Source organism: Tachypleus tridentatus, chromosome 9 (assembly GCF_004210375.1).
Source record: "Tachypleus tridentatus isolate NWPU-2018 chromosome 9, ASM421037v1, whole genome shotgun sequence".
Taxonomy (NCBI): domain Eukaryota; kingdom Metazoa; phylum Arthropoda; class Merostomata; order Xiphosura; family Limulidae; genus Tachypleus; species Tachypleus tridentatus.
This window is the reverse complement of record NC_134833.1, coordinates 159524864-159538363: the sequence shown is the minus strand read 5'-3', so window position 1 is coordinate 159538363 and position 13500 is coordinate 159524864. Positions and strand designations below refer to the sequence as shown.

The following is a 13500-nucleotide window of genomic DNA, read 5'->3' as shown; positions in this document are numbered from 1 at the left end:
TACCAAACACTTGAGAAGACTTTCCTAGGGTGGAGGTCAATTTTGGACTGTGCTTTAGCCAGTTTACCTGCACTTGGACATTGTCTGCGGCGTTGAACATATTTATGAAATATTCATTTTTCATCTCCAGTCACTAATCTGTCCAAAAAAAGGAGTTACGTTCACGAGAGTACAGAGGAGTGCAACTGTTCACTCTTGCTCTAAGATTGTCTTCTGTCAAATCATGGGGGACCCATTTTCCAAGTTTTTACACCTTCCCAAGCTGTTGCAGATGACAGTGAACTGTTGAATGGGTTGAATTAAGCTTCTATGCTAGTTCTTCAGCTGTTACAACACAATCTTCAAGTGCAGCCAACAACAAGTCATATCATTAAACTCAACAGGACAACCTGAACGTGACGCATAACTTAAGTTGTAGTCACCTGATCTGAACTTCTGAAACCATCTTCAACATTATCTTTCATTGAGAGACTCCGCACCATAAACACCTTGAATGTTTCGTGTAGTTTCTGCTGCACTATTGTCTTTTTTAAACTAATAAAGTATTATGTGCGTAATGTGCTCCTCAGACACATCCATCTTCATAAGGGTTTATTTGATTAATGATCTGAAAAAGTGGAGTTGGGTTAGTTTCTTTTATTTGTCTGAACATTTTCATACACGTCCTGCTACATGTTTTAGTCACTAAAGCCTTCTACAAAGGCAGAAATGATGATGCACTTTCTATATTAAATTTTCGGACATTACTTACGGGATGACCTGATAATATAACCCAATAACCCCCGTTGATCAAAATGTAGGTTGAACTAGACCTCCATTGATTTTTAGACTTTAAACAATCTTAGGCATACTAAGTTATACAATGCAAATGAATAATTTACCGCGTGCGACACTTAAAAAAACACAAGGCAAACATTTTTGTAAGCTGGCAGTCTTTCATGTACAGTATATTAATTTCTATTATTTCCCGACATTCTCCGTCAATCGCATATTAATTAATAAATATTACATTCCGTAAAAAAGCGACTTCATACTCTAATATTAACGTGTTGCTAAAGAGTTTTGACGCGAGATTTTACGTAACAAATATATAATGTAACTCCACAGAACGTGATGAATACCCATGTGATTCTCATTTCCAATAAACTTTCAATATTTATCATAGTGCCCATCGTTGTTTTAGAGTTTCGCATTTAGAACGTTTCGTAATCAAAATAATGCCAAGTACTTATCTTGTTTTTCGGTATTTGTTTTAAAGTCCCGAGTAGAGGTTCAAGAAAAACTTTAGACTGAATGTGGTAAGTTATCTGTGAAATATACAATCGACAGTGATAATATTTTTTATAGGCTACATATGTTAGATAGAGGGCAATGACGATTGGAGACGGATAAATCTGTAGAAGTAGGCCTAGAATATTTTACAGTGATGTGAAAAATCTAGAGGCTTTGAAGTATTTCGAACTCGACAGGATTTAAATACAACAGGTGACGGTCGAATAGCCAGTTTGCACAATGAATGACTGAAAGGCACAGTGTTTTTATGGCGGGAGAAGTGAACGAGCTCACTGTTTAGGTTTTTATCTGCCTGTTATTAAGTTGTCTTGTGTAAGTAAACCGATTCGTTACGTCAGAGTGGTGTACTTGTGTTGTTTGTAAACGTGGGTCAACAACAGTGCAGAAGTGTTTAAGTGTATAAAACAAAGTGTTAAAGAATAAACAAAATAATGGTATCGTGAATGTGTGTTGTGTGTTTTCTTATAGCAAAGTCACATCGGGCTATCTGCTGAGCCCAACCAGGGGAATCGAACCCCTGATTTTAGCGTTATCAATCCGAAGACATTCCGCTGTACTCGCGGGAGGAGCACCGTTACGTGAACTAGACTTTAAATTGAGTAATTTAAAATAATTCTCCAACGACAAACCTATATTGAAACAACGCGATACCGTTATACATTGTTTACAACAACTTAAATCACCGTCGCACCAAACATGCTCGCCCTTTCAGCCGTGGGGGCGTTATAATGTTATAATTACAACAAAACGTCTTGAAACAAGATGCCATTGACAAAGGATATTAATGAAATCATTGACAGAATTGAGAAGTTTTGTAACGTATTCAAAACTCTCGATAAACCTGTTAATAGAAAGAACAAATAGCGATACGTTCAAACGATTTCGCCATCTGCAGGTAACATTAAGAAACATTAATTTTCGAGCAGTCTTTTTCACTATTCAATTAGTTATTTTGTCGGTAGCCTTAGGCATTTTATAAATACAGACTTAATAGATTGATATACACACACAACCTCTCTGCGTTATAATGTCTTGGTCAAAACACGTATAAAGTTAAAATAAAGACTTAATGAAAATAAATAATTTGTAGAAAAATGGAAAACATTTTTTGAATTTCGCGCAAGGTTACTCGAGGGCTATCTGCGCTAGCCGGCTCTAATTTAGCAGTGTAAGACTAGAGGGAAAGCAGCTAGTTATCACCACCCACCACCAACACTTGGGTTACGCTTTTACCAACGAATAGTGGGGTTGACCGTCACATTATAACGCATCCATGGCTGAAATGGCGAGCATGTTTGGCGTGACGGGGATTCGAACCCGACACCCTCATATGACGAGTCGAACGCCTTAACCCACCTGACCATGCCGGGCCAGAAAAATAGAAACATCAGTGGACTGGCTTCAGTTGAAACAATATTGTATTAATTACATATTTTAATAATAAATATAAATTATAAAATAATATTTTAAATATTTAATGATTAAAAGTTAAATTTTAATAATAATTCTAATCCAGAAACTGCAATTTTTTGTAATGACTGAAAAGTAGATGGCAGCACTATATATACTAATTTATATAATTAATTGTTATCACAAAAAAAGTGTAAAGTGGTCCAAGAATAACATCTCGTTTAAAAAAAAACTGTGGTTATTAAAGCCTGAAATTAAAACGTTAAAATATACGAACGTTCCAAACACAGCTGACGTTTGTCCTAAACATGAAACCAACGAATGAAGCGAGGGACATACGTCACCATTTTACACAGGGAGTAAGAAAAGCATTATAACTGATCAAAAATCCAAAGGTTTTGAGGGATTAGCGTTCCCCCCCTCTTCTCTTTTGTTAAATGAATAAATAAAGATTATTTATGAAACAAGCAGGTAATGGAAATGTGCTACAAAAATAACTTTCAATATATTTTCTGCCATAACACACTGTTGGAAACTTTTCTATCGCTGGGTGGGCTACTATTATTACTATTTAATTATTCGCCAAAAAATAAACGCAAAGTTCACCACACTTATGGAAAAGTCTTATTTCTTCCTTTGAAAGTCCTAAAGCTCACAGAGTGATAGACCTAACAAATAAAACTAAGCTTTCCTTGTTAAATTTCTCAGATCTACGAGCACAAACTCAAAGCCGGTTCGCTAATATACTCTGGAAGTTTCGTATGATTTAATGGTGTCAAACCTCCAACAAACACCACAAAACGTTTAAAGTTAGAATATTAACACAGAATTCGCGACATTACCCTTCTATAGATTGAGAGGTTGCCTGGAAAACTGATAAACAACAAAACAGTACAGCAGAAACTCAAGATTCTATTATGAAGTCGTTCTTTATACAGATAATAACCAATATTCACGTATCCAGTATTACTCATGTTAAACCAGTACTAGAGTATATTTTATACACGCTGACGGGGATCTTTAAAACTGAAATACTGTAAGTTTATCACCAATCGTACATCTCGAAGTAATAACTTAAGCACAACTTTATCTTAAAATTAGAAGAAAGCTTCTTCGTAAACAACATTTTTACAGTTTGTTTTCCCATTTATTAACGAAAAAACTTCAGGGTAATCCCACCCTTGAACAAATTATATCTCAGTGATCATGAGGACAGCAAGATTGTTTGGGAAACAGTCCAGCAACTTAAATACGTTAACCTTGAATTTCTTTAAAATATCAAACAAGTCGAAAGCGTCAACCTAACAAGACAGATTAATTAATTAATTAATTCAATAGGTTGGGAGGAATTAATTAAGAAGCTTTAGAAAACAGAAATAAGATTAAGTTCAGTTATGATCCCCCTTAGATATTCCCCCATGAATCGTAATATTTACATGTACAATTTGGATGAGATTGGACCAAATAGGTTCGGAGGAGTTAGGATGCAGAGATACACATTTGGTTGTTGTTTTGAATTAAGCACAAAGCTACACAATGGGCTATCTGTGCTCTGCCAACCACGGGTATCGAAACCTGGTTTTTAGCGTTGTAAGTCCACAGACATACCGTTGAGCCACTGTGGGGGTGGCTACACACTTGGTCTTTATGTAAATAACAACAATCTTAACTTTTAATTAATGATGTAGCATTTCTTTAAACGGTTTATAGTTCGAAATAATCCGAGGGTCATGGGTTCGAATCCCCGTCACACCAAACATGCTCGCCCTTTCAGCCGTAGGGGCATTATAAGGGCAATCCCACTATTCGTTGGTGAAAGAGTAGTCCAAGAGTTTGCGGTGGGTGGTGACAACTAATTGCCTTCCCTCTGGTCTCAGACTGCTAAATTAGGGACGACTAGCACAAATAGCCCTCGTGTAATTTTGCGCGAAATTCAAAACAAACCACAAACTAGTTCGAAATTTTCCTGTTGTCAAGTGCACCGATTTCATTTTCAGAACTTGGACTGGTTATACAAAATAACATTTAAAAATTAAAAGATAGTACCAGACATTTGACTGAATTATGACAAGAGAATAAGGTAGAATGTAAATAAAAACAATGGAAAAATACACAAAGCGATCCAAGTGGACGTAATTATAACTAATTAGTTGTGGTCTAGAGGGATTGAACGTGCGACTTGAAGAAATTAAATCAAACTGGCGGTCAAACTGGTAACTATATTTATAGCATTGACAACAGCTTTACAGAAAATACTGATCCATTAGTTAGATTTGCCGCGTTTTTTGTTCAACTTGGAGCACGATGGTGAGTGTTTGTGATACGCCATTTTGTCAGTATATACCGACAAACCAAAGAATGTAAGAAAGTGACATACGACAAGAACCAACATTGGATTTTAATGATCGCAGCCATATTATTCGGATTAGACATACTATACAGAACCAACCAGATTCTTTAAAACATAGAATGGTAGTTTCACCTAGAAAACAGAAACTTCCTTTACAATAACGCCAAGGAATCTAGATTAACAGTTCATTGTTATCACCCACGTGCACTCGGTAACAGTTCTATCAAGCACCATTATTTATATTAATAGCTTAAGCTAATATCTCGTGACACTAAACGCTCTTTCATTAAGAAAATTCATAAAATGTATGTTTGAAATTTGACAACGAGTAACAAATAAATAATAACCGTCCACCCCTATGATTATTTCGAAAACTTGAGCTAGAAACTACTTATCAAGTTTGCTTGGACAAGCAATACTTATGCATCCGCAAGTGTTTTCATCCTATAGTTTTCCTTAATCTGGATGATACAAAACTAAAAATGGTCCATCTTTGCTCTCAGATAAAGCTGTAGTAAAAATGTCAGTCTTGTAGCACACGTGACGTCTTGAAAAGATGTGCACAAAAATGTTTATCAATAACTTTGCACGTGCTGCTTATAACTGGAACACACTTGACACTTAATCTTAGGTTGTACAGAACCGAGTGTACCAGATTATTTCAGTAATAAAACACACTTACACCTGCCACACAAGTCAATCCAGCATCTTTTAGTACCGACTTTAGGATGGCCAACAAGGAGAGTGGTCAGGAAATGGGTGATTTAAGGCTATTTCGATATATCTCGATGAATTGAACTCGAAATAGCTTCTAACAATAAATATATGTATGACATCATGAAATTATGTGAATTATACTATGGTGGTACCACACTAGACATTACCACATTGTCCCTGTATTTAACTCATTGCAAAATGACATTACTTGTTTCAACTTCAAGACTGCATCTTTAGGCTTTATTGTGTCATTATTTTCAACAAATATCGAAATATTTCTAAAAACACCAATTTAAATCTCCATTTCTGAATATAACAGACTAATGTGTTCGTAACTAACAGACTGAACTAGGATATCGAGTCGACTGCACTATCTTCGAATACGATATCCGATCTGGACCGACAGTTTAGTTTAACTGCTACATTTAAACAACAACATTCACAACTATATCAAATATCAGGCACATTTCACTGTTACATCATTTTACTTTACATTTACAGGTTACATTTTCCACGTTGGCTCTCAAGGTCTCACATCTGTCATGGTACCACACGCAGTGTCTTAACTAGATATATAAAGAAGCTAGCAAAGAACTAACATGTGGCACCAGTATATGCTAGAAAAAATCAGTTTAATACACTTCACAAATAAGCCTTGATAAAATGTGTTTAAGACAATATATTAAAGTTTTGTTAATTTTCCACATCCAAAAAACACTATAGGGAATTGTCAGTAGAGCAGAAAGTGTGTATGAAAGCTTTACATGATGCTGATTGGACTTTCCAACAAATTGCTACAAACTTGAAATGCTTCCCAAACACTGCCAAGTACACCCGAGGCAGTGGGACCGACATAGATGAAATAGTTGCAGAGCAACTAAACTTAACGATACTGATGCTAAGTATTTTCATGTACATGATACTGATGCTAAGTATTTTCATGTACATGATACTGATGCTAAGTATTTTCATGTACATGATACTGATGCTAAGTATTTTCATGTACATGATACTGATGTTAAGTATTGTCATGTATGCGACCTTTGGGTCAAAAGGAACAATGCTGCTGATCTCTCAAGCACGCAACAAATGACCAGGTACCAACTGACAGAAGTGACCAGATCTACAGTATCAATACGACTCAACCAGAATGGAATATTTGGTTGTGTAGAAGTTAAAACTCTTTACTCTGACCTCCGAATATTGTCAAATGACTGGAACTTGCTAAAAAAAAAAAAAGTACAAAAACTGGACTATGATTGAAAAAAGGGTGTTATAGACAGATAAATTCAAGTTTGAAACATCTGATTCAAAGAGTCTGTTGTGCATCTGGAGAAAGAAAGGTAAAAGATAGTTACCTCAAAGCATAGCAGCTACCATGAAACATGGAGGCAGTGTGATGGTTTGAGAAAGGTGTTTTCTGTCGAGGCACCATGATGTATTTGCAGAATAGATGGAACAACGGACCAGCACAAGTACTATAAGATACTGATGCGTCATAGTATACCCAGTGGTTTGGATGTTATTGGTAAAAGATTCTACTACCAAGAAGATAACGAACATAAAAACTGCCTCAACCTATGCAGAAATTATTTAGCTGAGAAAAAACAACAACAACAACCAACTGGGGTCATTCAAATGAAGCAAATACCCCGACAAAATTCCGATCTGAACCCAACTGAGCAGATCTGAGAGTTGATAGATCAAAAACTTGACAAACTAAAAGATACTTCCAAAGAAACTTTATGGGAGTGTGTTAGAGACATTTCGAGTAATGTAACAATGAGAGAATGTCTGCAGTTATTAAAGCAAAAAGAGGGCACACAAAATATTAACTGTCTTCTGAACTCAAGCACTTCCAGTGATGTTCTACTAAATATGAAGATTAATAGCACTGATGTTCCACGAGATTCATCTTTCATTGCTCTTTAAAAAGCCTTCACGGCTCGCTATGCATGGCATACACGCAAGTACATGCTCAGATCCCAGAGAAGGTAAACTGAAAATACATTACCTTTCCTTGAAGGTTCTTTCACCACATACAGGAATTCACCTCAAAGGGGCTGTTTATATGAAAAAGGAATCACTGAGCTTTGGTTCACAGGTTACATAACCAGATTTGTAGGCGGGGGTAGGGGATTTAGTGCAGTCTATATCATTTTTCCGTTTTTGCTCAACAATGTTTCAATAACCAAATAATTTTAGTACGTGCATCGTACAAATTATCCCCTAATAAGCGATTATTTAAAATAGTTGCGTGTAGACATCACTCAACTGAAACGTACATCCCCCTAAGTATTTGTTTTTATTATTCAAAAGATAAAAACTTTTTTCCTCTACGACTATATACCAATTGCTTTCAGATTAGAAGCGCACGTGCATGCCAGTTTCATTCCCAACGTTAAGTTAACGTTATTTCGTCATCGATGTAATTACATAACTATTAATAATTAGAAAGCAAAAGACTTTTTTTTTCTCAATTTTGATAGTTGCGACATCTAGTAATAAAACACTAATCAACACAAAAAATGGTGGTGAAGTCATCATGACACCGTCCCGGCTTTTCCATCGTGTATATTAAAAACACCTCTGTTGATGGGTTTTGGCGATTTACATCCGGATAAGTGTGTGCACAAGCAAGCAGAAAAAGTGATCCAATTAACTCTGTAAATGCTAAAGTTGTCGCTATTTTTAATTGTTGTAATCATATTCCACCTAATATATATTTCCGTCAAGAAAAAACAACAATGATTTCAAACATTCACCATCTGCAACGTAAACAGACCTTTTGCAGTTATTCGCAAAATTTAATGACGGCAAATATTCAAACTACCAAAGACTCGCGAAATATTTACGGACATGCTACTATATTTATTGCATCAATACTTCTTTAAATATAGGATTTCTAGAATAACAAAAACACTCTAATCCCAGACAAGTCTATAAATCCGTTTTAACTAAGCCTAACATCAGTTAAGCCTTAATTAAGTACAGCCTATATTCGACAAAGAGAGAGAGCGCATGTGCATGTTTTTTTTTTTCTTATAGCAAAGTCACACTGGGCTATCTGCTGAGTCCACCGAGGGGGATCGAACTCCTGATTTTAACGTTTTAAATCTTAGACTTACCGCTGTACCAGCGTGGGACTCGATAGAGATAAGTTGACATTAACCTTAACGTTTTCTGTCCTAGTTTAGTTAGGACTAAAATTTACGGTACTTAACAGTGTAAGTAAACCACTTTATTATTATATCATAAAATATCTTTTCAAATATTTAATGAGCTTTTAATATGTTGTACAAAATATATATAAAGTATATTTACATCGGTTGAAATGAAATGCGCTCATACGTGTATTAAGATAGTAAGGTACTCGCGCATTTTCAAGATAGACAATTTTTTTTCTTTTTTAAATTGGAGGATTTCGTCTTCATATTACACGTATTAATCGAGATATTTACGAAATAGTATTGCTATATAGTTATTATGTCATATTATTGTTTATTTCATTTTGTGAAGGTAATTTTTTTATTAATTTAATTTACAAATTATTTGATACTTGAGTTCTAATTGAACAACCACAACACACGGTGTTACTCGTGGTTTTGTTCCTCTTTATTCTTCTTGTAATAGAGGTTTTTTTCCTTTTGAATTTCGCACAAAGCTACTTGAGGGCTATCTGTGCTAGCCGTCCCTAATTTAATAGCGTAAGACTAGAGGGAAGACAGCTAATCATCACCAACCACCGACAACGTTTGGGTTACTATTTTAAACCAACAGTGAGATTGATCATTACATTATAACCCCCCCCCACACGGTTGAAATTACGAGCACATTTGGCGAGACAGGGATTCTAACCTGCGACCCTCCGATTACGAGCGTCCTAACCACTTGGCCATGCGCGATGGTGGTGTGGGTTGTACTTAAAGTTTTGTGGTTTAAGCTTACTCAAAGCAGTCTGTTAAGACAAGATTTGGAGATACCTCAAGCAGTCAAAAGGAGTCTGATGAACCACAAACACGTGAGAGTCAGACTTTACAAACGAAATGGTCCACGTGGAACAGAGGGTTGAGGAATTGGTTATATGTGGTAAGACTCGTCGACGATTGCCCCTGATAGACTTTTCAGCTTTGAAGAGATGGTAACGAAAATACGCCCATAACTGAGGATAAGTTCTGTCATTGGTTTGAATATTGCGATTTTCATGAAGTGAACTGATGTAACTTTGTGTTTGGGCGTTTGTTCGAGGGAATGCTGTGTTTATTTATGTGTAGCGGTAAGGTCGAGTTTTGCTTTGAGGGGTTGAGCATATCACCTGTGGGAAGAAATTCGAGGCGCTACAAAGATATGTTAAGTTAGCATGACTTAATAGATTGGATGAAAATGTTTTACCTGTCTTACGATTTTCATCTTCGTGAGATCGATGGATACTTAGGTTTATAATGGTCGGTAAAAGCACTGATTTGGCACAGGGCAATCAGTCGAGGATGACCCGAGATACCGGTAAATTCGCATATTCTAAAGGCCTGGAAAAAGACAGCTATTTCGACTTTCAATCTCAGACCGTGCGTTCTGTCTCCCGTATACGGCGGGCAGCTTCCTGTTCTGCATTTGAAAAGCTGCGCACGCTGGCAAAGTTCGACATTCAGTTTTGAAATGACGGGACAACAAATATGAAAGATACCGATGTAATTGTATTCCTGAAGTAGGATATTCTATACTTAGTTGTTAAAACTAACCACACTGTCACCCAATCTTCATCAAAACGTGACGTAAGTGACAGAATAAAAATGTACATTCATCGTATGTTAGTGCTGAGTGGCTCTCAACATGTCTGAAATGTTGAACAATTACTTTTCAACGGTGGACAGTACAATGGACAGTACAAGTATCAGCAAAATTAACCTTTTTCACCCTTTAACGGCGGCCACCATTAGTTAATGTTGTTACCTATAATATTCCCACTGTTTAAGGGTTAAAGTCTACGAAATTATTTAAATTGATAAATTAACTTACAACGTTTGCCGTCATTAATATATGATAGGAAAACGAAATGTTTTAAATACATGGCGAAGATTAATAAATAGCTTCCGATAGTTCAGTTTTTGTGTGTTTTTTTTCGCACAAAGCTACACGAGGTCTGTCTGTGCTAGCCGTCCCTAATTTAGCAGTGTAAGACTAGAGGGAAGTCAGCTAGTCGTCACCACCCACCGCCAACTCTTGAATTACTCTTTTACCAACGAATAGTGGGATTGACCGTCACCTTATAACGCCCCCACGGCTGAAAAGGCAAGCATGTTTGGTGTTACGGGCATTCGAACCCGCGACCCTCAGATTACAAGTCCTTATTCACCACGTGCTGGCTCAGCGAGTGTGAACATAATATGTTCGACAGTACTACAGTATAAACACCTTTGAAAGTTTATTATCATTATCAAGATAAACAATTAGAAAAACAAAAAACAAACATGGGTCAGAAATTGTTTTCTGCACGGTAGGAATAAAAATGGTTAAGTTACGAATTGGCAGGTTTTCAGTTGTTTTTTTACTTTTATGAAGATTTAAATATATGCTTTCAAAGAATAATTAAAATAATAGAAAGGGTTAAATTATTAGAAATAACTTACTATTCAACAGCTTTTTCCTTAAAATATTTTAACATGGATATTTGGTCAACTTTTAACGTTTATAATTCCACATAAGGAGTTCAGTCAACAAATACAGTTATCGAATGTTATTAGAGTTACAACGCTAAAATTAGGGGTTTGATTCCACTCGGTGAACTCAAGAGACGTGGCTTTGCTATAAGAAAATACACACTAAAGTTTTTCTGTCCATTTCAACTGTCATTCTTTGCGAATAGAATTAAAGATGTTTCGTGTTCTTACACGGGTTTCCTTCTTTTTCTGTGTAGTGGTATTAAGTTTTGCCTGTACAAATAAACCAAGATTATAAAATATTTTTATCTATTCTAAATGAAAAAACAACAACACGTGAGAAGTCATTTATGGTTAGAATGAAAACCCATAGCTCCTCCTGAGACCATCGAAATATAATATTTATAGTAATAGAGAGGTTTATAATACAAACAACTCACAAACCACTAACATATAACTTATTTAGGGGTAATTTTTGTTATTGAAACGTTTTCGGAGTAGATTACATTTGTTTGAAAGCTATTAAATTCTATGTCAAGAAATCAATTCAGCCTGATTAGGTTTAGCTACTACAAAACAGTCTTGCTAATTATAGCGGCAGTATACTTATTTTATTAAAAATTATTAATACTATCATCATTAGTAGTTTTAAAAGAATGATACTTACTGAAAAACATTAGACCAAAGTTCAATAACTATACTTGATAGATTGCTTAGGCACAGTATTAACCTGTTGACTGCCAAGTATTTCAGCTGCTACGGCAACTCCAAACCAAGTTCAAAATACAACTCTAATGCTTCTTCATTTTGTATCTTTTTTCGTGACGCCATTTTGGACCGAAAGTGAAACAATTTGTAAGTAGGTAAAATTCATGTATGGTGCCGACATCTAGCGTTGAAGTTAGGTATTACTGAGAACGAATTAATTCGTCCGTGGCACTATGTTACCGATCGGTTTGGCGAGTTATCTCGTCTACGGCACTGAACAGGTTAATTATAAAACTTTGCAGAATGGACAGAAACTGACCTGAAGACGAAAGGCTGAAGGCTTTCGAAACGTCGTCCTCTACACTTGTGTTTTCATAACATGCAGTTGCCGTCCATTCTACAAAATTTCATTAACTATACTCGAGTCAACAGCTAAGAGCCAACTGGTCTGACGGCCTGTTTTTTTACCCACAAAAAAGTGAATTCCAGCGTGGGCGGTATTACTCAAAAGGCATAATTTAGTCTGACTTGCTACTCACGCTGAAACAGACGAGTTTCGCCGAATTCACGGTTCATCAGTGTTGCTTGGAAGAGCTAAGGAAAGAAAGTAGGCCTTACATTGTAGTGGGATATATGAAGCTTCTCTTGTTAAAATGTGTAACTTTTTTTTTGTAAACAGCGGGAGTTGTTAACCGAAGAATATATTAAGCCTTTGTAAGTAATTTTATTTTCATTGAAAATTACGTTTTAACGAGGAAGCTGGACTAACATACAAATAACCACTTAGTCCGTGGACCAATAATCGAAAATTAATCGTGACAATACCTTACGTGTTATTCAAACAGTTAAAAGTATTATACGTTAAGGATAAATCTATACATCTGCACCAAAACTGTTGTTATTATTATTACCTAAAAATTATACACGTTCCCTGTAACAAAAATAAAAGTAAAATAAAACTTATCTTTAACACGAGCAGCTACGTTCTTGGACCAATACAGTTGCCTCTTCGGTCTATTACAGTTCAATACATTTTGTTTAAAACTGCTATCATGACTAGCGACATCTGCTTTTCAGCATGATGTTAATCATGGTATTCTATTCTGATTTTTCGGAACACTGTCAAGTTTATACAACATATCTATTAACCATGCACACTATTCATTGTTTCTCATCCTTCATCAAAACTAATTTTAAAATTATTTTAAAATAACTCATTTACTAGTTATAAAGTTAATTTTCACCATTAATGTTTTTACCAATGATAGCTTAACCTGACACCATTTTGATAGAATAGTTTCAAAATAAATGAGAAGAAAACATTTGCAGACGAAGTGTTTTTTTTTACATCACAAATATAAGGCC

General features: G+C 35.7%; 1 protein-coding gene across 7 annotated transcripts in view; it reads right to left on the bottom strand.

The window, feature by feature from the left end:
* LOC143226799 (embryonic polarity protein dorsal-like) overlaps window positions 1–13500 on the bottom strand; it is a 52793-nt gene that overhangs the window by 27318 nt on the left and 11975 nt on the right. The window contains exon 2 of one of the 7 annotated variants that reach the window (XM_076458223.1): window positions 12095–12729. The exons of 3 other annotated variants lie outside the window; for them this stretch is intronic. In XM_076458223.1, the coding sequence (XP_076314338.1) occupies window positions 12095–12104 (10 nt within the window). In that variant the 5' untranslated portion in view covers window positions 12105–12729. Of the gene's footprint in view, window positions 1–12094; window positions 12730–13500 lie in introns of those variants that run through there. 3 more of the 7 variants (XM_076458222.1, XM_076458225.1, XM_076458226.1) reach the window with 3 other exon arrangements.